At 45.5% G+C, this 23,955-nt stretch overlaps 1 protein-coding gene across 5 annotated transcripts in view; it reads left to right on the top strand.

The window, feature by feature from the left end:
* The first annotated feature begins 448 nt into the window (after positions 1-448).
* Positions 449-23,955, top strand: part of CTPS2 (CTP synthase 2) — a 275,422-nt gene continuing 251,915 nt past the window's right edge. For 2 of the 5 annotated variants that reach the window (XM_075335170.1, XM_075335171.1), the window contains exons 1-2: positions 16,240-16,300; positions 18,435-18,640. In XM_075335170.1, coding sequence (XP_075191285.1) covers positions 16,257-16,300; positions 18,435-18,640 — 250 coding nt within the window. In that variant the 5' untranslated portion in view covers positions 16,240-16,256. Of the gene's footprint in view, positions 552-606; positions 660-16,239; positions 16,301-18,434; positions 18,641-23,955 lie in introns of those variants that run through there. The other 3 variants (XM_075335172.1, XM_075335173.1, XM_075335174.1) reach the window with 3 other exon arrangements.

The raw sequence follows: 23,955 nt of genomic DNA, 5'->3' as shown, positions 1-23,955 counted from the left end.
GGAGGTATTTGCTAATATTCTTACTATTATATCTACTACTACATATTGGGATAGGAGCTTGGAGATGGGAATACCCCTTTAACTATAGTTTACATTTACAAAACCCTCTGCCAAGGCTCATCCTATGGCTGCCTCAGACGCATGTAGAGTCCTTGCAGCACATTACACGCTGCTATCCCCGTCTGTATCACTCCCCTATAATGATAGACCTTTATACTATGGCAGCAGCCCAGTTACACGCTGCTATCCCCGTCTGTATCACTCCTCTATAAACGATAGACCTTTATACTATGGCAGCAGCCCAGTTACACGCTGATCTCGGTTTTGTTATTTGTTTCCTATTTCTATACCAATAAAGCACTGACGGAAAAAAAAAAAAAAAAAAAACCCTAACGTGGGCATGCTCTATCTCCTGTACATGTTTGTGTCTCTTGCTGTGTGAACTCGCGCCACCTAGCGGCTCCGCACTGTAGCGCTGTCTGTCCAGCGTGCTGCTCCCGGAGGTCCGCGGTACAGGCGGCATGGGCCGGGCCCGGTGACTGCTGACACAGGTGACTTCACGGTCAGGCTTGTGTGTGGTGACAGTAGGCAGCGGCCGTCGGTCCTGGGTGCCGGTGATACGGGGCAGGGGCCGCAGCAGAAGAACGCAGCGTGTGCAAGTGCGTCTGTAATGACAGTGTACTTGTTGGTACAGGAAGGGTTAAGTGTCAGCGTCAGGGGGCGGGGCTAATAGAACGTTCTCTCTGTTATTTACTCCTCTACAGTGATACATTTGTGTACCTGACCTTATACAGTTACATTCTCCTAATCCGGCATCTGACAATCCAGAAACTCTATATACTCAGACATATACTCTGCTGCTGCTTTCTATAATCCTGTGCTACATGATAGACTAAACTATTCAGAAAGAAGCCACGACTTGTAACTACAGCGGACGTGTCGTGTCTTGTCCCTGCGCCATCGGCGAGTACCACGGACAATTTTCCTTTTTTGCACACATAGACGTTTCTTCCATTTCGGAGAGAACATGCTTTCATTAGTTCATGAGAAAACACGTTTTCCTATTTTTTTGTAAACAAAGTTTTAAGTGTTATTTATTATTATTATTATTAACAATAATAATAATAATATTAATAATAACAATATTTACTCACTTATATAGCACCATTCATTCCACAGCGCTTTACATACATCAATAAGGCTAAGTTCACACTTCAGTTGTTTTGCATCAGTCACAATCCGTAGCCTTGAGGAATTACGGAATCCTGCAAAACATTGTGCAGGAATCCAGTATTTCCCCATAGACTTCTATTAGTGACGGATTGCGACTGATGACCCTGCGTTGCATCCGCTGCGTCGCGGTCCGTCGTTTTTGACTGACCGCCGAGCGGGGAGCAACGCAGAATGTAACGTTTTTCGGGCCGTCAAAATTAACGCGCCGCGCAGGAATCCGTCGCCATCCGTCACACTTGCAATCTATGTCTATGGTGCTGGATTCCGTCGTAATCCGTCTTACGACAGAATCCAGCGCTGGATTCCGCCATGCTCTACTGAGCATGCCCAGCATGTTTGGCACGCCCACTGGGCTGTCCCAAACACAAACGGATCATGACTGATCCGTCAAAAAACGGATGCACAGCGGATGTAACGGACGCAACTGATCAGTTTTTTCACAGGATTCCTGTGTAAGGAATCCTGTGAAAAACACATCAGTTGCATCAGTTGACATCTAAAAAACAACTGATCCGTTGCTGACGGACCTGACGGATTGAAAACAACTGAAGTGTGAACTTAGCCTAACACTGTCCCCATTGGGGCTCACAATCTAAATTCCCCATCAGTTTGTCTTTGGAGTGTCCTTTGCCTCTTAGTTTAACGTAATTTCTATATTCATATTTTTATGAATTTGCTGATATTGTGGACCCCTGAAATACATTTTATACCGTACGCCTTTTGACCGTTGTGGGTGGTGTGGGGGCATTTCAACATTTAGGCTCTGTGCACACTCTGCTTTTTTGCATGCGTTTTTCCATGCAGATTTTAATCAATAAAAGCAAGGAAAAATGCATACCAGCAAACTCTATGAGAATCCTGACTTGCTGTGCACACGTTGCTTCTTTTTTTCCTTGCAGATTTTGTTGCAGAAAAAAGAAGCAGCATGTCACTTGTTTCAGCGTTTTTTCCTGCGGATATAATCCACTACATTGCTCGAGCTTGATCACTGCAGTGGATTATATTTGTCAGTGCTGCACTTGCAGCAATGCATCCGACATGGTGTGTGAAGCTCACCGTGGCTCAGTAACCGAGGGTCGAGATGGTAACGACCCAGGGTTGCCATGACCCTGCGATCCCTCTCACTGCCTCCTGAGTGCTGCGTTGATCGCAGAATTCAGGGGGTTAAACTAACGGGAGCAGCGCGGGCACTGGCTGTAACATCAGCTGGAGACCCGGCGGCGATCACTGGAGTATAGAGCAGGAACCCCCGCTATTGCCAAGACTCAAAAAAACAAATGGAAAAACATTTTAAAAAAAAAGTGATAAAAAAATGAGCGTTTTTCTAGCCAAAACATGCAGTTTTGTGAGCAGAAAATCTGCTACATGTGCACAAACCCTTGGATCATTTTTTTTTTTTTACTTCTGTTCTCCCGTGTAGTTGGGGCTGTTATAGTAGAGCACCACTATAGTGTTGTTTTTTTATTTTATTTTACAGCTGTAGTGGTGCTTTAACACAATTACAGTCCATATTTATGCGGCTGCCTCTATGGCTCACAGCGCCTGCTCCCTTCCAGCGGATTTACAATCACATGATCGCCCGGATCGATGGAGGAAGCAATGAGTCTGCTCCCTAAACTGTACTGGCAGACATAGACATGATAGGGCCCCTGTGCAAAAACAATATACGGGCCCTTTGCAGTCCAATAATGCACAATTCCACATGGTTTGGAGGTAGAAATGGACCCCCTTATCTGTTGGGCCCCTGTACGGCCACACAGGTTGCACCAATGATCTGTCCGCCTCTGCTAAACTGTATACATAGCACTTTTGTATCGAGCGGATCAATAAGGCAGAGAAGGTAAGAAATAGAGATGAGTAAATCACTTTGCAGGACCCTGGTCCAGCGTCCATTCACTATTTTGTGGACGCTGGACGTAGTTCGGCAAACCTTCACCTACCTTCTTCGTCTAACACACCATCATGCATTTGTCATGCCGTAAAAATGGCCTTGCACTGGGCCTATAAATTAGGAGAGGTGCTAGAATTTCATTCAGAAAGAACAATGTGGTTCGCAGGGTGTAATGGCTGCAGACTATTGACTTGGACAACAAGAGTCTAGTGACGAACCATCTTTGCCTTTTCACTGGGAAGTGTGGCAGGCTCTGACGGCCGGCATCCCGCACCTGCACTTGTACAATCTCCGTACAGATGCGGTTTCAAAAACGTCAGTCTAACGTTTTATGCAGTATTCAAACAGGAGAAGAGAAGGGGTTAACGCTGTGCATCAGCCAAATAAAGATGTAGAGTTGTTGATAAATTAATATCTTTTTTATTTCATAATGTTTCGAGGTTAAAACCTCTTCCTCAGGACCAGAAGATCAACAAAGCTTTGTTGATATTATGGTCCTGAGGAAGAGGTTTCAACCTCGAAATGCATAGCCCTATCAAATAGAAAAGATATTAATTTATCAACAACCCTACATCTTCATTTGCCTGATGTGCGGCGTTAACCCCTTCTCTTCTCCTGTTTGAATACTCATCCACGTGGGGCTGCGGCAGACGCCATTATCTTATGCTTGGCAGTGGTTGTGACTTTCACAACCACATTAGGTGAGTATATTTTATACATTACTCCTGTTTATCTGGTAATACCCTATCAGCGCTTTTTTTTTAGTTTTATAACGTGTTATGCAGAACATTCTGACATTGTCAGTCATTGTGCAGCTCACATATAGTTAAAAATTGGTACAATATACTATGGAAAAAAGAATAGCAAGGTATAGTTCCTTTTTTTAATTAGCAGCCCGAAAGCGTGAAGATTCGGTCACGTTATGACCGTTTTCAAAAATTAGACTGCAGGAGCTGATTGCAATGTAGAAATTGCAGTGAATGGCGGTATAAGGCTATGTGCCCACGGGGACAGTGTCCTGCGGTTACATCCGCAGGACATTCTACAGGAGCTCCCAGAAAACCGCAGCACAACTTCTGTCTGTTTCCATGCTGCGGATGTATTTCAGAATGTCCTGCGGATATGGTGCGGGCATTCTGCATTGAGGATACAGTACCATGGCTTCGGCACTGCATCCTCAATGCAGAACAAGTGCTGAGTGATCGGGGAGTTCATACTTACCTCCATCACGCAGCACCTTGCTTTCCGGCGGCCAGGTCACTCTGTCAGCGTCTGGTGCACTGTGCTGGAGAAGGTGGGCGGGCCTGCACTAGTTTCGGCTGTCACATGACCGTAGCTCGTGCAGGCCCCGCCCACCTCTTCCTTCCTGTACCTGTATCGACCGCGCTCCTGGGCACCGGACGGAGAAAGTGACATTGTTTTCTTCTATCAAGGCAGGTAAGTATATGGGACCCTGCGGAGAAATCCGCAGGAATAATTGACATGCTGCTGATTTTTCCGCAGGGAAATCCGAATTATTTCCGCTGCGGAAAAAAAAGCAGCGTGGACACAGCAGTTCCCAAATGGAGTGGAGTAGCTGTGCTGCAGATGTTTGAAAAATCCGCGGAATTTCCGCGGAAAATCCGCGGAATTTCCGCGGAAAATCCGCGGCAAATTCCGCGCATTTTCCGCAGCGTGGGCACATAGCCTTACCGCGTTTTAGCTGCGTTTTTACCACGATTAACATGCATTTTCATTGCTTAAAGTCAGATGCGTTTTGAATACAAATACACTACTAAATAAAGTTTAAACATTCAAACACTATGGGAAAAAAGGAAAAAAAACGCTAACAAATATCATGAATAAACTCATACACAAAATCACTAATTTTAATAAAATTATAACGATATTTTAATATTTGTGTATAAAATAACGTTAAATTATGGATTTTTATTAATTTAATTGTCGGACTATGTGTGTGTGTAAAGGGACATATTTCCATATTACAAAGTCAAAAACGCATGCGTTTATTTTGTCAAAAAAGCATGTAAAACGCTGGGATTTCGATTTAGGCTGCGTTTTGAAAGTTCTCATTGACTCTAATGTTAGCAAAACGCTGCCAAATTGGCAAAAAAAATTGACATGCTGCTTCTTTCAACGCTGAGTTTTTGCCAAATTTTCTGCATCTAAAACGCTGCGTATTTAACAGCATTGTGCGCACAAGTAAGCCCTATTTCCCATAGTCTTTGCTTGAAAATCAAAACGCATGTATTTTGGCATTAAAACGCTGCAGTTCAAAAAGCCCGCGGAAGCGAATGAAAAAACATTTTTTTTCCTTTTCAGTATATAACATACGGGATAAGTATTTTTAGATTTTATTAGTTTATACAGTTATACTCACAGCAATAATGCCAATTATGTTACCTTTTTTTACATTTGAGCAACACTGGTGGTTATTTAAACTAATGTATAAACTGACGAGCAAAAGGATAAAAATCTTTAGCGGACATATACATTTCTATATATAAACACATGCACTGAGAAGCAAAAGGGTAACAATGTTTTGAACTTTTTACTTTCAGGCTCCATATCTCACCATTCTCTACAGCTTTGAGCGTGAGACTACCTTCATTTTATACACAATCATCCTGTCTATCTCATACATAAATTTGACTTGCGACTATTTATGCAGATTCTTTACAAGAATCTGTAAGTATAACTAAGTATATTATAAATTTATGTATGAGATAGCCAAGATGATTGTCTATAAAATGATGGTAGTGACGCTCAAAGCTGTAGAGAATGGTGAGATAAGGAGCCTGAAAGTCAAAAGGTCAAAACATTGTTACCTTTTTGCTTGTCAGTGCGTGTTTATATATAGGAATGTATATGTCCGCTAAAGGAATCCGCACCGTCACATTTACAATCACGAAATTTTGCACAGACACCTAATTTACTCAGGGAATGTCATAGACTATGTTTGAGGGGAAAATTTAACCCCACGCTTTACAGTTATTCGCCAAAAAAACTGCTTACATTAAAGTCAATGGAGCTGGAAGCTACAGGAATAGGAGCTGTGATTGGTTGCTATAGGCAACGAAGGACATTCTTAGTACAAGAAGCTTCTGTGTCAGTTAATATGATACTGGTAAAGACAGACACACACTGAGACAGACACACACACACACACACACACACACACACACACACACACACACACAGACAGAGACACACAGACAGAGACACACAGAGACACACAGACAGAGACACACAGAGACATACACACAGACATACACACAGAAACAGAGACACAGAAACACACACACACACACACACACACACACAGACAGAGACACACAGACAGAGACACACAGAGACACACAGACAGAGACAGAGACACACAGAGACATACACACAGACATACACACAGAAACAGAGACACAGAAACACACACACACACACACACACACACACAGAGACAGATACACACAGAGACAGACATACAGAGACAGAGAGACACAGAGGCAGAGACAGACAGAGACACACAGACAGATACAGAGACACAGAGACGGAAATACACAGAGACTCACACGGACTCACAGAGACAGACACACAGAGACACATAGAAAGAGAGACACACACACACACACAGACATAGACAGACAGAGACACTCACATAGATACACTCAGAGATATACAGAGACACACACGCACACACAGATACAGATACAGTGACACACAAAGACAGACATACACACAAACACAGAGACACAAAGACACACTGGGAGAGAGATCGAGAGGGAGACAGTCAGACAGAGAGTGAGGCAGTCAGAGAGGGACAGTGAAAAATTGGGATAGAGGGAGAGTGGCAGAGAGACAGATACTTAGTTACTATCCCAGGCGACACCGGGTACTACAGCTAATATATATATAATTTTAGAGAACAGTGTATGATCATTTGTTTTTTTTTCTCAAAATAATGTCATCTATATTGATTAACTATTGAAGGTTTTTTTATAAGGGGTGCACCATGCCACTAGAACAGTGTTTTACAAAAGATCCAAAGTTTATCAACATTAAACCTTTATTTTGCCCAAAACGTGAGGATGATAATTAGAGAACAGCAATGACTGTAGCACAGAGAAAGATTATAACTACATTTTCTGAAGGTAACAACAGTCACCAATCAGTAGGACGTGTAGTCTTTTTCTTTTAATGATTTCAGCATATCTGCAGCCACAGGACATCACTAGTCTCTCACACTGCTCAGGTGTGATTATTGGTCCACTCTTCTTCCAGTCTCTTCCACAGTTCTTTGACTGTTGTGGATTTCTTGGCTATAACTTTGTCACCAAGGATTTTTCCAGAAGTTTTCTATTGGGTTTAGCTCAGGACTCGGGGCTGGCCATTTCATTGTTTCAATGTTTTCTGTTTCAAAGAACTGCTTTCCCCATTTTGCTGTGTGACAGGGGGCATTGTCCTACATGAAAATTGCTGACTGATTGAGTGACGAACGCAAGTAAGGAACCATGTGTTGTTAAAGAAGGTTCTGATACATATTTGCATTCACTCTGCCATAAGCTGTATGAGAGGTCCAATGCCTGCTGCTGAAAACATTCCCAAAACCATGACACTTCCTCCACAACGTTTCACTGATTTCTTAACACACTTTGGGCTCAGTCTTTCCCCACTTACAAACATAATGTTTCCCATCAGACCCTGATAAATTAAACTTGCTTTCATCACTAAAATGAACTGTGGAGCACTTCTCCTCTGTCTATGCAACATGCTCCTCACCAAAGTTGAGTCTAGCCTTTTGATTCTTTCTGCTAATGAGAAATTTGGTCACTGCAAAGGGGGCTTTCAGTCCAAATACTCTTAAACGTCGTGACACTATATGATGAGACAGATCCTTACCCTGTTCAGTGTTGAACTGACGAGCAATTTCAGCTGCAGTGTTGAAACGATTACCCATGGAGATTTTCCGCATTATCCTGTCCTCTCTTGCATTTATCTTACGAGGGAAACCAGTCTTCTTGGGGGACTTGAAAGAGTTTGTGATGTTGTAAAGAAGCAATATTCTCTAAATCACAGACTTGAAACAACCAACATCTCTTGTGATGGCTGATAGGGTCACCCCTTTGGATTTCATCTGGACAACCTGCTGCTGGAGGGTTTCAGTCTCTTTGCAACAGCACACCATTTTTGAAAAGTCAGTGGAAACTGGAAAGTTAGGCTGCCAGTTACATAGGGTTTGTCAGATAATTAAGGACATTAGCAGCAGGTACCAGATTAACACCAATAACGTGCAGGTATCTGAAAGTGTTCACCTAATTTTGATCAGTGTTCTTTTACATTTATCTCATTTACATTTTTATTATGTGCTTTTTAAAAGATTCAATTTATGAAATAAGCATAAAATACTGCGAGTTTCCTCATGTTAAGATATAATTAGTGATGAGCGAATGTAGTCATTACTATTTGCAGAATAGTGCGGAACACGGGCTATTCATTATATAGCGAGTAATGGTGTATTCGCCTCGCTATATTCGGATGTCCCGACCAGCTTTTATTGGTGCCTGATTTTCAGCCGCTAAACATGTTGGGCTTCCTAACCAATCCGAGTAATGCCGCAGCCATCTTAGCTGTGGCATTACTGTGATTGGCTGGCTGCCGCTCTTTTGTGCACATAACATTGTCAGCGTCTCTCTTCAAGCACTTCATACTCACCGATCACGGCGTGGCGCGGATGTCACACAGCTCCCGCTGCCTCTCATCTTCTTCCCTACCCGCTCATTAGCCTCATCACATATTCACTGCACCCGCTCATTAGGCTCATACGTATTCACTCTTTCCCCCGCACACCGCTTGGTTGCAGTCAGACTTGCCCCCCACGCTGAGTGACAGCTGCCTGACTCCAACCAATCACAGCCACTGGTGGGTCTATATTGTACAGGAAAATAAATAATTAAAAAAAAACCCGATGTGCGGTTCCCCAAATTTTGATACCCAGCCAAGATGAAGCCTCACAGTTGAGTGCTGGAATTCTCAGGCTGGAGAAACCCACGTTAATGGGAGCCCCCCCGCCTAAAAATATCAACCAGAAGCTGCCTGGAATTGCCGCATCCATTAGAGACTTTACTCGGCTCATCCCGATTGCCCTGGTGCGGTGGCAATATGGGTATTGAGGGGTTAATAACATCGCCCAGCTGTTATCAAGCCCAGAATTAGTGATGCGAAGGGGTCTTCTATGAGACCACCCAGCACTAATCCTATAAGTAAAAAGAAATACACATACACCGAGAAAAATCCTTTATTTGGAATAAAATACAAAACTACCCTCTTTTACCACTTTATTAACCCCAGTAACACCCAAGTCCGCCGTAATCCACATGAGGTCCCACGACGGTCCTGGCTCTACTACATCCGAGCCTGGAGAGACCGCAAACATGTCCGATCTCTCTAAGCTCCTGGAAACACTGACAAGAAGGACCCGGGTGGCATCAGTGACATCACTCAATTCATCGGAGGTCATACCCGGGTTCCCACGGTATGACCTCTGGTGACCCGAAGCACTCTTAAAATGCCCCACACTCTCCGGACGGCATTGTCAGTGTTAAAGTGCTGGGCCGTGTCCACTCCCCACCAGCACTTCAACACTGAAAATGCCGTCTGGGGAGAGCGGTGATCACAGCCTGCCATCTGCTGTATTAAGTAGTCTGCCCAATCTGCATAACCTAAAAACATCTTTTATGATACGCACTTACGGGCAGTGGGGTCCGATGGGCGTCGCTGTTCTTGGTCCAGCTCCTCCTCTCTTACTTCTGTCGTCATCCTCCTTCCCAGCTCCATGTAGATGACGCACCCTACGTCATCCACATAGAGGCCTCCATTGTGCTCCTGTGCAACTGCACTTTTTCCTGCCCTGTTGCGGGCAGAGCAGAGTACCGTAATGTGCAGGTACGGGGTAAGGTCAAAGTCCGCCCATGCATGCACACTACATTGCTTTGCTATTCCTTCAGGAGGGCAGAGAAAAGTGTATGTGTGTAGAAGCGGAAACCTCTGTGGGGATGACGTAGGGCATGTCATCGCACAGAGCTGGGAAGGATGGCGATAGAAGGAAGCAAGGAGGTGCCAGATCTGACTGCCCCGCAAGTGAGTATAACAAAAGATGTTTTTAGGTTATACAGAGCGGCCTGGTCACTTATATACAGAATTCTAGAATGCGGTATATAAGGGCTCACTGGTGATGGCTGCAGTTTATAAGGGACAAATTTGGTGACAGGTTACCGGTAAAGTCTCCAATGATCTACTAACAGCTAAATGTAATATGTAATGGTTATTACTCCCTGCTGATTCTCCTGGATCTCTCTGCTGCATTCGACACTGTGGATCACCAGCTCCTCCTCACTATGCTCCGCTCTATTGGAGTCAAGGACACCACTTTTTCCTGATTCTCCTCCTACCTCTTTGACTGCTCCTTCACTGCAATTTTTGATGGCTTGTCTTCCTCTCCTCTTCCACCTACTGTTGGGGTTCCTCACAGTTCAGTCCTAGGCCCCCTCCTCTTCTTTCTATACACTGCCCCTCTTGGACAAATCATCAGTAGATTTAGTTTTCAGTGTCATCTATATACTGATGACACCCAATAAATACACTACTGCTCCTGACATCACCCCTGCATTACTACAAAATAGCAGTGATTGTCTGACAGCTGTCTCTAACAACATGTGCTCCATGTATCTGAAACTGAATCTCTCAAAAACTGAACTTCTCATGCATTCTTCCTCAATTAACTTTCATTAACTCAATCTTGCCATTTCCGTGTAAGGTTCTACCATCACTCCCCAGCAGCACGGCCTCTCTTGGGGTCATATTTGACATATCTCTTCTTCACTCCCTACATCTGATCACTCGCTCCCTCATGTCACCTACACCTCAAAAACGTCTCTAGAATTCCAGCTTTTCTTACCATTAACTCAGCAAAAACTCTTACTGTCGCTCTTGTTCATTCTTGTGTGGGCTATTGGTCTCCCTCTTACTAAACCTTCCCCTCTCCAATCCATCCTGAATGCTACAGCCAGGATTATATTCCTCTCCAGCTGCTACACTGATGCCTCTGCTCTGTGCCAGTCACTGCACTGGTTGCCCATCCGCTACAGAGTACAATATAAACTTATCCCTCTCACCCACAAAGCTCTCCACAGTTCTTCACCTCCCTACATCTCCTTCTTCATCTCTGTCTATCACCCTACTCATGCCCTCTGTTCCACTAATACCTAGACTTCATCCTCTATAACCCTACCCTCCTACTCACGCCTCTAAGACTTCTTGCTAGCTGCTCCAGCTGTCTGGAATGCACTACCTAGAACATTTGAAACAATACCCACAGTTATAAGCATGCCCTAAAAATGCATTTCTTTAGACTGGCCTATCATCTCACTTCACTTATGTAACTATTCCGGTTTTGTCTTTACAAAATTTTCTCCCAAATCTGATTCCCCATAGCATCTGTTTACACTCTCTATGCACTTAAAGGGAACCTGTCACCAGATTGGGCCCCTATAACCTGCGGGCACCATCAGTGATCTCTTATATATAGTATTCTAGAATACTGTATATAAGAGCTCAGGCTGCTCTGTATAACATAAAAAACCCTTTTATAATACTCACCTAGGGGGGTGGTCTGGTCCGATGAGTGTCGCTGCTCTCCGGTCCGGTGCCTCTTCTCTGCTGCGATCTCTGTCCGCTTTCTACACAGCCCAGTGTGGATGATGTATACTACGTCATCCACACAGGCCAGCATTGTGTTCCTGCACAAACGCACTTTGATCTGCCATGCTGAGGGCAGATCAAAGTACAGTACTAGAATGTGCAGGCGCGAGGAAAGGTTAATGACTGCCTGCGCATGCGCACTACAATACTTTGATCTGCACTGAGCAGGGTAGATCAAAGTCCACCTGCGCGGAACCGCAATACTAGCCTGTGTGGATGATGAAGGACACGTCATCCTCACTGGACTGAGTAGGAAGCCGGAGATCTCTAATGTGTCCGTAAAAAATATTGTCTGTCCATGAGTTTCTAATAAGCCATCCAGAAAAAAATAAAAAATCAAGTTAACAACCCATGGTGGCAAAACACATTTGAGAGGGCCCCTACCCAAGTAATGCATGTATACAGTCATGGATGCACACCTCCATCACAATTGGTGGACACCAAGCAGACAACTTGGCTTATGGAATGTGGCGTCCAAATAAATTTGTACAAACTCCACACTAAAAATCAATGATCCTGCTCACTTAAAGCACCACTACAGTGTTTTTTTTATATCACTGCTAGAGTGGTGCTGTAAATCAAAGTCCCCTGCCCCCTGTCTTATACTCACCTTCCAGTGTCTTCATTTGTTTTCAGTGTCACCCCAGTTTGCCTCTTGCACTTTGTGACCTGCCAGCAGCTTAAGTGTATCATGGAGTATGCCAGAGGTCACAACTTAATAGAAGTCTATGACAGCCTCATTCTGGCTCCCGTAGACTTGCATTGGGTGCTTGTGATGTAACTTCTGACTTCTGGCCAGTCAGAAGTTACAAGCACAATATGGCACTTCGGTAGCAGAATGACATTGAAAAAAGGTGAAGACGTGGGAGGCTGAGTAAAAGATCGGGGGCAGGGGTCTTAAATTTAAAGCACCACTCCAGCGGGGAAAGAAAATAAAAACCTGCTGGAGGAGTGTTGCTTTAACATTAGTTCAATAGAGCCCACCATCCGCCCACTATCCGAGTTCTGTCCTACACAGCTATTGTAGTGTCCACGCACAGTTGAGCAATACAGTGACGCCATAGGGCTTCATGCATTTTGAAGCTGACATCCTGCGCTTCCTCCAGCGATTCTATAGATTGGAGATTAAAATCCGCCTGTGTGCTATAAATGGTGAGGGGTATGGCAGCGAGACAATGCCTGCCCCAGATTTACTGTAAGTTTTAAAAGTGTTTTCACACGTGAATTCAATACTTTTGAGAGAGGTGTCAGCTGGAGACCAGGGTGGATCCCGCAGTGTAGCTGCTCTGAGGTAACCGTCCTGCCCGCTACTGTCTCTAGGATTTCAATTGCTGAGACTCCCATAGATCATAAAAGAGCAACTTCACAAGATCTCGGAGTTCATTGACTCGCCAAAGCTTGAAATCTCTGCTCCAGATCGGATTACAACAATTACTACTATGATTTATCATAAAATCTCTTTAAAAATCTGTATACAGTTAGGTCCAGAAATATTTGGACAGTGACACAATTTTCGCGAGTTGGGTTCTGCATGCCACCACATTGGATTTGAAATGAAACCTCTACAACAGAATTCAAGTGCAGATTGTAACGTTTAATTTGAAGGTTTGAACAAAAATATCTGATAGAAATTGTAGGAATTGTACACATTTCTTTACAAACACTCCACATTTTAGGAGGTCAAAAGTAATTGGACAAATAAACCAAACCCAAACAAAATATTTTTATTTTCAATATTTTGTTGCGAATCCTTTGGAGGCAATCACTGCCTTAAGTCTGGAACCCATGGACATCACCAAACGCTGAGTTTCCTCCTTCTTAATGCTTTGCCAGGCCTTTACAGCCGCAGCCTTCAGGTCTTGCTTGTTTGTGGGTCTTTCCGTCTTAAGTCTGGATTTGAGCAAGTGAAATGCATGCTCAATTGGGTTAAGATCTGGTGATTGACTTGGCCATTGCAGAAGGTTCCACTTTTTTGCACTCATGAACTCCTGGGTAGCTTTGGCTGTATGCTTGGGGTCATTGTCCATCTGTACTATGAAGCGCCGTCCAATCAACTCTGCGGCATTTGGCTGAATCTGGGCTGAAAGTATATCTCGGTACACTTCAGAATTCATCCGGCTACTCTTGTCTGCTGTTATGTCATCAATAAACACAAGTGACCCAGTGCCATTGAAAGCCATGCATGCCCATGCCATCACGTTGCCTCCACCATGTTTTACAGAGGATGTGGTGTGTCTTGGATCATGTGCCGTTCCCTTTCTTCTCCAAACTTTTTTCTTCCCATCATTCTGGTACAGGTTGATCTTTGTCTCATCTGTCCATAGAATACTTTTCCAGAACTGAGCTGGCTTCATGAGGTGTTTTTCAGCAAATTTAACTCTGGCCTGTCTATTTTTGGAATTGATGAATGGTTTGCATCTAGATGTGAACCCTTTGTATTTACTTTCATGGAGTCTTCTCTTTACTGTTGACTTAGAGACAGATACACCTACTTCACTGAGAGTGTTCTGGACTTCAGTTGATGTTGTGAACGGGTTCTTCTTCACCAAAGAAAGTATGTGGCGATCATCCACCACTGTTGTCATCCGTGGACGCCCAGGCCTTTTTGAGTTCCCAAGCTCACCAGTCAATTCCTTTTTTCTCAGAATGTACCCGACTGTTGATTTTGCTACTCCAAGCATGTCTGCTATCTCTCTGATGGATTTTTTCTTTTTTTTCAGCCTCAGGATGTTCTGCTTCACCTCAATTGAGAGTTCCTTAGACCGCATGTTGTCTGGTCACAGCAACAGCTTCCAAATGCAAAACCACACACCTGTAATCAACCCAAGACCTTTTAACTACCTCATTGATTACAGGTTAACGAGGGAGACGCCTTCAGAGTTAATTGCAGCCCTTAGAGTCCCTTGTCCAATTACTTTTGGTCCCTTGAAAAAGAGGAGGCTATGCATTACAGAGCTATGATTCCTAAACCCTTTCTCCGATTTGGATGTGAAAACTCTCATATTGCAGCTGGGAGTGTGCACTTTCAGCCCATATTATATATATATAATTGTATTTCTGAACATGTTTTTGTAAACAGCTAAAATAACAAAACTTGTGTCACTGTCCAAATATTTCTGGACCTAACTGTATCTTTTTATTTTCTTCTTATTTTAGGATAGGAACTGATTTTATGGTCTAAGTTTACGGTTATTAACGTAGGGTGGTCGTTATGCATTAATTTGACATTGCATCTGAAAGGGGTTAATCTTCTTTCTTCAGGAGTGCACTGCTCCGCGGTGGGGTGGGGCGTTAATGATTGACCATTCAGGTAGTGATATGGCTGACCCGCCCGGCTGAGTTCAGAGCAGCACGGCTTACAAGCACAAGATCCTTGCCTAGGAAACTGGACACCTCTGAGGTGGTCTGTAACCTTGGCAACCCACAGTAAACTATAGAATTAAAAATCCCTCCATTATTTAGAACCCAGAGATTGTTAATAATAGGCATATTGAACATGTGCTTGTTTTTGCAAGAACTTTGTTACTTTACCCATTAAATACAGTTTTGAAAACACCTTTAGGCCCCCTTCACACATCCGTGTCTCCGGTACGTGTGACGTCCGTTTTCACACATACCGGAGACACGGGCACACGTAGACCCATTAAAATCAATGGGTTTGCCCACATGTGCGTGTTTTCCCATGGACCGTGTGTCCCTGTGCTCCACACAGACATGTCCGTTTTTCTCCGGCAGCACGGGTGTCACACAGGCCGCACGGATGTGATCCATGTGACATCAGTGTGACACGTACTGGAGAAAACCACGTTTCTGTGAAATTAATTTCTATACTCACCTTCTCCAGCGCTGCTGTCTCTGCCGCTGCTGTCGCTTGTTTCCAACCCCCGCACATTATGCTCATCACATGTTCACTGCATGGAGGACCGGAAGCAGCAGCAGCGGTGAGTCAGCAGGGCCCGAGACTGCGGAGTGGAAGACATCAGCACCACAGACAGCAGCTACAGGGACAGGTGAGCAGAAAGTTCCTGTTCTCTGATAGTTATCACGGACAGCACACGGAGAACACTCATGTGCCAAAATCACGGCACACGGAGGGCCATACGCACCTTTTACACATCCGTGCAAAACGTGTGTGGTTTTCACGGACGTGTGAAAGAGGCCTTAAGCAGGTAGTATATGTGAGTGGTTCTTAAGGTATTGACCTTGTGCAAACCTCTCTATTGGCTGTCCTGGAGAAGTGCTGTGGTTGCACATAGTTTGGTCTAAAATGAAATTTAATTCATACAGTAATTACCATTTTTATTATTTTTTTATATTTCTTTTTACGTTTTTTTGGACATCATGCCTTTGTTGCTTTTCAGTGTGGAGATTAGCTGTAATGATCTGGAGAAAGGCTGTTCAGTATATTACATGTGGAAGAAGGTAATATTACTTTTCACTTATATAATGAGAAGGGGAATAGTAATAATTTTAAGAAAGACTAGGCTTGTGTTCACATGTAAAAAAGAATTTTGGCTTGATACGTGGATATTCTGATGTTAATGCAAATTTGCTTGGATTTTACTATACATTGCAAAGGAGCTATCTCTGGTGATATTCTGCAGATCTGTCATTTTCCAATGTGAATTTTATCTGTAGCATCTGGATGAGATTTGGTAAATCCTGATTCACTTTGCTGCTACTTTTAAAGGAAATATGTCACCAGATTTTGCTATGTAATCTGAAAGCACCGTGATTTAACGGGCTTAAGCCTGCTTTACACGTTGCAATTTCGCATACTTGCAACGCCCCCATCGTATGTGTGGCACGTTCAATTTGTTGAACGTGCCGCACAAACGAATAACCCCCCGTCACACGTACTTACCCGTCCATACGACCTCGATGTGGGCGGCGAACGTCCACTTCCTGAAGTGGGAGGGACGTTCGGCGTCACATCGTCGTCACGCGGCAGCCGGTCAATAGAAGAGGAGGGGCGGAGCTGAGCGGGACGTAAGCATCCCGCCCACCTCCTTCATTCCACATTGTGGGCCGGGAGCCGCAGGACGTAGGTAAGATCTGTTCATCGTTCCCGGGGTGTCACACACTGTATGCTACCCCGGGTACGATGAACAATCTGACGTGCAATTCTAGAGAAATGTACGATGTGTATGCGATGATTGTTTTAACGTTCAATCGCAATCGCACGTACCTGTCACACACTGCAATGTACCTTACAATGCCGGATGTGCGTCACTTACGACGTGACCCCGCCGACACATTGTAAGATACGTTGCAGCGTGTAAAGCGGGCTTTAGACTCTGATTCCATTGATGTATCAGGTCTTCTTGCTGTCATTTAAAGTTGAAACTAGAAGTTTACATACACTATCGAAAAAGACACATCTACATGTTTTTCTCAATATCTGACATGAAATGAAGATAAACTTTTCCCGTTTTAGGTCAATTAGGCACCAAAGTTATTTATATTTGCCAAATGCCAGAATAATGAGAGAATGTTTTAGCATATTTTTATTACTTTCTGCAAAGTCAAAAGTTTACTTCCACTAAGAGTAATGTGCCTATAAACAATATGGGACAACCCATATGATGATGTCATGTCTTTAGTAGCTTCTGATAGGTTTATTGGCAACATCTGAGTTAATTAGAGACACACCTGTGGATGTATTTTAACGCACACCTGAAACAAACTGCTTCTTTGTGCAGCATCATGAGAAAGTCAAAAGAAATCAGCCAAGATCTCAGGAAGAGAATTGTGGATTTACACAAGTCTGGGTCATCTTTGGGTGCATTTTCCAGATACCTGAAGATGCCTCGTTCATCTGTACAAACAATTATGCACAAGTACAAACAAGATGGGAATGTACAGCCATCATACCGCTCAGGGAGAAGATGGGTTCTGTGGCAAATATAAATAATTTTGGTTCCTTATTGACCTAAAACGGAAAGGTTTATTCTGATTTCTTGTCAGATAGTGAGAAAAACATGCAGATGTGTCTTTTTGATAGTTTATGTAAACTTCTGGTTTCAACTGTAGATACAAACCTTATTTTTTATGCTGCGAATGTAGCAGTCCTATAAATGCTGAGCCCTGTCTAACCTCACCCAGACCACTGATTGGTAACTTCCTGTGTATACTGTATATTGACAGGAAGCTGCTAATTAGTGGTGGGGCAGAATTCTATAGAACGGTTGACCGGGAGGCAGCAGACACCTAGTCCTGTAGTGATAATGTCCAGCTGAAAAAAAAATCCTGGTTTTATTGAAACAGCAACACTCAGCTTAGTAAGTGATACATCACTGGAATCAGGGTCTCAGCACCTAGTTCATGCTGCTTTCAGATTACATAACAAAAACTTGCTGGCAGATCACCTTTAATGTCCTGCAATATGGATGGAAAAACTACAGCATATGCATCTAGTTTTAATATCCCCTGAAGGGGGTTTTACAGGATTAGCTATAGGGATGAGTTATAACCCAAATATACTGAGAACTCCCTCTCAACTGTGGAAACATATTTTGAAGATCTAGTCCTAATTATATGATTTATTATATTCCAGGAATCTCTTTCGTCCCCTGAGTACTGTGTGTAGAGACCCAATGAAGTACATACTGGTGACTGGGGGTGTCATCTCTGGCATTGGAAAAGGAATCATCGCCAGCAGCATTGGTACCATCCTGAAGTCATGTGGGCTTCGAGTGACCGCCATTAAGATCGACCCGTATATTAATATTGATGCTGGGACCTTTTCACCATATGAGCATGGTACATAATAATCTATGATCTTACTGGTGTCCTTGTATTCAGTAATCATATTGTCAATGAGTGAATGGAGTCGCCAACTGTTGGCTCGGCAGATGGAGGACTGTGCTAGATTTCATGGACTTAGAAAGACATGTCAAAGTGTGAATTACAATACAGGTTTCTGACCAATTTCTATTTAATCTGACCACTAATAATCCAGATGAGTCTTATGCCTGCTTTGTTCATCGTTCCCGTGGTGTCACACGGAGCAACGTGTGCTGCCACGGAAACGATGAACAACTGGCTCGATTAAAAATAAAAGATATTTTGAAAGTAAACAACGAGTACACGACTCACAATTTGTGAGCGATACTGCGTCGCTAGGAGATGTTACACGAGACGACGTCGTGTACGATGCCGGATGTGCGTCACGAAAACCGTGACCCCCGACGATGCATCACACAATCAGTCGTCTCGTGTAAAGCCCGTTTAAGTCTTGGCTGTGTTCTCTATTGCCTGTTCTCTTGATGCGACACATCCTGAGATTTGGAAGTCCAAAATAAGAATAATATGAACATATACCCTGCTGTAACTGAATAAAAGCATAATACATATAAATGAACATAGGGGACTTAGTAAACACAATTTTTGATAAAAAAAAGTATAAAGCCATCCCACCGCGACAAGGTGTACCCAATTGGGACAGTTCCTACACTCTCTAATATTAAAACCTTACAATGTGTCAACAGACATCAATCTGAATAAGGGCAGAGAATGGCTAAGTCCCGACTATAGGCACACAGCCATGGGATGCAATGGATGACTTGCTCAGCTCATTTGAAAAGGGGGCCACACCCTAGTTGTACTGAGTACAGGACACTAGAGAAACGAAACAAAAAAATGAGCCGGAGCGTGAGTTGGTACACATGCATGTTATAAGCACATGTTCACACTGGCCATGAGACAAAGAAAAGCCAAAAAAAGAATAATATGAACATATACCCTGCTGTAACTAAATAAAAGCATAGTGCATTTAATTAAACATAGGGTACTTAGTAAACACTATTTTCTTTTTCGCTCCTAATTGGGAGACCCAGACAGTGGGTGTATAGCTACTGCCTAAAGTGTAAGGCCCCTCCCCTTCTGGCTATACACCCTCCCGTAGGAGTACGGATTCCTCAGTTTTAGCTTTGTGCGAAGGAGGTCACACACGCACGCATAGCTCCATTGTTTTTAGTCAGCAGCAGCTGCTGACTATGTCGGATGGAAGAAAAGAGGGCCCATACAGGGCTCCCAGCATGCTCCCTTCTCACCCCACTGTATGTCGGAGGTGTTTGTAAGGTTGAGGTACCCATTGCGGGTACGGCGGCAGGAGCCCACATGCTGATTCCTTCCCCATCCCTTTTTACAGGGCTCTGGGTGAAGTGGGATTTACTGGTCTCCAGGCACTGAGACCGTGCTCCATCTACAGCCCCTGGAGAAGATGCTGGATGGAGCGGAGTACATCAGGGACATGGCCCTGCTTCCTCAAGGTACTCTGTGTCCCCGTGCATTTGGCGCTCACACCGCAGCATGCTGGGTGTTGTAGTGCGCCGGGGACATCAGCGCTGCGGCGCTTGTGCCATGGCCTCATTCAGCTTCGCTGAAGCAGGCACACTTTTGGGAATCGGTCGCGCCGGCCGCTGGGACTGCGGCGCGGCTGGCACTTATAGTGCGCCGGGGACTTCAGCGCGGGCCGCGCTTTTACGGCGGCCGCGCTGATAACTCGAGTCCCCGGCTTTTGCGGCCTGCTTCCGTTCGTTCCCGCCCCCAGACCTGCCAGTCAGGAGAGGGGCGGGACGCTGGTCAGTGCATCAGCGCCGAGGGCTGGAGTCGTTTTTACATACTCCAGCCCTCACAATAGGCACAGAGGGGACACTGTTTCCCGCACTTTTGTTTAGGAACTCCCACGGACCGCCCCTCTCCACAGACGCCGGCAGCCATTCCTGCTGACACGCTGAGCTGCAGAGGGGAGCCGGGGAGACCCAGACAAGGAATTCTGCGCCTCTTACCCGCTATTCAGCGGGCGGTAAGCAGCCCTCAGGGCTCACCCCCTCTTGTGCCAGTAGTATTCTTAGTATTTTGTTTCTACAAATACTTTGTATTGCATAGCGCTGGTCGCCCTTTGGCTATAGACTCTCTCACATTGCAGAGAGCCAGCAGCATGTCGTCCGTAAAACGCAAGGGTGCCAAGGCACAGACATTATATGCTTCCTGCACCGCATGTGGGACTTTTCTACCGGCAGGCTCCACGGACCCCCATTGTGTGCAGTGCTCGGCCCCTGCGGCGCTTGCACAGTCGGGACCTCTGCTGGACGTGACCCAGGGTGTACCACCTGTGAATGCTGTCCAGGTGACAGGAACTGAGTTTGCAGCTTTTGCTGACAGAATGTCTCTCACTATGTCACAAATTCTTGACACATTGCGAGCTAGGCCTGTACTTCAGGCCACGGACACTGTGCAATCATTGCCCCCTGGTCCCCCTCAGCTGAATTACCTCCAAGCTCCGGGACGGGCACATACACCTCAGGGTGAAGACTCTGACTCGGACGATGGCCCCGGGCAGCCTAAGCGGGCTCGCTATGACGGGCCTTCACATTCATCTCAATGGTCAGGATCCCAGCGAGATGAATCTATGGGTGATGAGGCGGACGTAACTGATCAGGATTCTGATCCTGGGACCGCTCTCAATCTAGATACACCAGATGGTGACGCCATAGTTAATGATCTTATATTTAACATCAATAAGATGTTAAATATTTCCCCACCAGCTCCTCCTGTAGAGGAGTCAGCTTCGCAGCACGAGAGAATCCATTTCAGATACCCTAAGCGTACATTAAGCACTTTTCTGGACCACGCTGACTTTAGAGACGCAATCCAGAAACCCCACGCTTATCCGGAAAGGCGTTTTTCTAAACGGCTTAAAGATACACGCTATCCTTTTCCCCCTGAGGTGGTCAAGGGTTGGACCCAGTGTCCAAAAGTGGATCCTCCAATTTCCAGGCTTGCAGCTAGATCCTTGGTTGCAGTTGAAGATGGAGCGGCACTTAAAGATGCCACTGACAGGCAGATGGAGCTCTGGCTGAAATCCATCTATGAAGCGATTGGAGCGTCGTTAGCGCCATCTTTTGCGGCCGTATGGGCACTCCAAGCTATCTCAGCCGGGCTTGCGCAAGTCGACTCAGTCACACGTGCATTTGCCCCGCAGGTAGCACCATTGACCTCGCAAATGGCGGCATTCGCGTCGTACGCGATTAATGCTGTTCTTGACGCTACAAGCCGCACGGCAGTGGCGTCAGCCAACTCCGTTGTTTTGCGTAGGGCCCTGTGGTTGAGACATTGGAAAGCAGATTCTCATTCCAAGAAGTGCTTAACCAATTTGCCTTTTTCTCGTGACCGATTGTTTGGAGAGCGTTTGGATGAAATCATCAAACACTCCAAGGGTAAGGACTCATCCTTACCGCAACACAGACAAAACAAACCCCAACAGAGAAGGGGTCAGTCTGGTTATCGGTCCTTTCGAGGACCGGGCAGGTCCCAATTCGCCTCGTCAAAAAAGACTCAAAAGGACCAGAGACGCTCAGATTCTTGGAGGTCTCAGTCACGCCCAAAAGGGACAGCCGGAGGAACCGTTGCCAAGACGGCGTCCTCCTGACTTGCAGTCTCCAATTCCCACACCCGCGGTCGGTGGGAGGCTTTCCCACTTTGGCGACATTTGGCTGTCACGCGTCAAAGACCGTTGGGTGAGGGATATTCTGTCTCACGGGTACAGGATAGAGTTCAGTTCTCGTCCGCCAACTCGTTTCTTCAGAACGTCTCCACCACCAGACCGAGCCGATGCTCTGTTGCAGGCGGTGGCCGCTCTAAAGGCGGAAGGAGTGGTGACCTCCGTCCCTCTTCAGGAACAAGGTCACGGTTTTTACTCCAATCTGTTTGTGGTCCCAAAAAAGGACGGATCGTATCGACCCGTCCTGGATCTAAAGTTGCTCAACAGACACGTAAAAGTCAGGAGGTTCCGGATGGAATCCCTACGCTCCGTCATAGCCTCAATGTCTCAAGGAGATTTTCTAGCATCAATAGATATCAAAGATGCGTATCTCCACGTGCCGATTGCACCAGAGCATCAGCGTTTCCTACGCTTCGTCATACACGACGAACACCTGCAGTTCGTAGCGTTACCTTTCGGTCTGGCAACAGCCCCCCGGGTCTTCACCAAAGTCATGGCAGCAGTAGTAGCTGTTCTGCACTCGCAGGGTCACTCGGTCATCCCGTATCTAGACGACCTGCTTATAAAGGCACCCTCTCAAGAGGCATGCCAGCACAGTCTGAAGGTGGCACTAGACACTCTCCAGAGTTTCGGGTGGATTATCAACTTTCCAAAGTCTCATCTAACCCCGACCCAATCTCTGACTTATCTTGGCATGGAGTTTCATACTCTCTCAGCAATAGTGAAGCTTCCACTGGACAAGCAGTGTTCGCTACGGACTGGAGTGCAATCTCTCCTTCAGAGCCAGTCGCACTCACTGAGGCGCCTCATGCATTTCCTAGGAAAGATGGTAGCAGCAATGGAGGCAGTCCCGTTCGCGCAGTTTCATCTGCGCCCTCTACAATGGGACATTCTACGCCAATGGGATGGGAAATCGACGTCCTCGACAGGACTGTCTCCCTCTCTCAGACTGCCAAGGACTCTCTGCGTTGGTGGCTTCTCCCCACCTCATTGTCACAGGGAAAGTCGTTCCTTCCCCCGTCCTGGGCAGTGGTCACGACGGATGCGAGCCTATCAGGGTGGGGAGCGGTGTTTCTCCACCACAGGGCTCAGGGGACGTGGACTCAGGAAGAGTCCACCCTGCAGATCAATGTTCTGGAAATCAGAGCAATCTATCTTGCCCTGCGAGCCTTCCAACAATGGCTGGAAGGCAAGCAGATTCGGATTCAGTCGGACAATTCCACGGCGGTGGCGTACATCAACCACCAAGGGGGAACACGCAGTCGCCAAGCTTTTCAAGAAGTCCAGCGGATTTTGACGTGGGTGGAAAGCAGAGCGTCCACCATATCCGCAGTTCACATCCCAGGCGTGGAAAACTGGGAAGCAGACTTTCTCAGTCGCCAGGGCATGGACGCAGGAGAATGGTCCCTTCACCCGGACGTGTTTCAGCAGATCTGTTGCCGCTGGGGGACGCCGGACGTCGATCTGATGGCGTCACGGCACAACAACAAGGTCCCAGTTTTCATGGCACGGTCTCACGATCACCGAGCACTGGCGGCAGACGCCTTGGTTCGGGATTGGTCGCAATTCC

Source organism: Anomaloglossus baeobatrachus, chromosome 2, assembly GCF_048569485.1.
Source record: "Anomaloglossus baeobatrachus isolate aAnoBae1 chromosome 2, aAnoBae1.hap1, whole genome shotgun sequence".
Taxonomy (NCBI): Eukaryota; Metazoa; Chordata; class Amphibia; order Anura; family Aromobatidae; genus Anomaloglossus; species Anomaloglossus baeobatrachus.
This window is presented reverse-complemented; position numbering and strand designations above follow the sequence as displayed.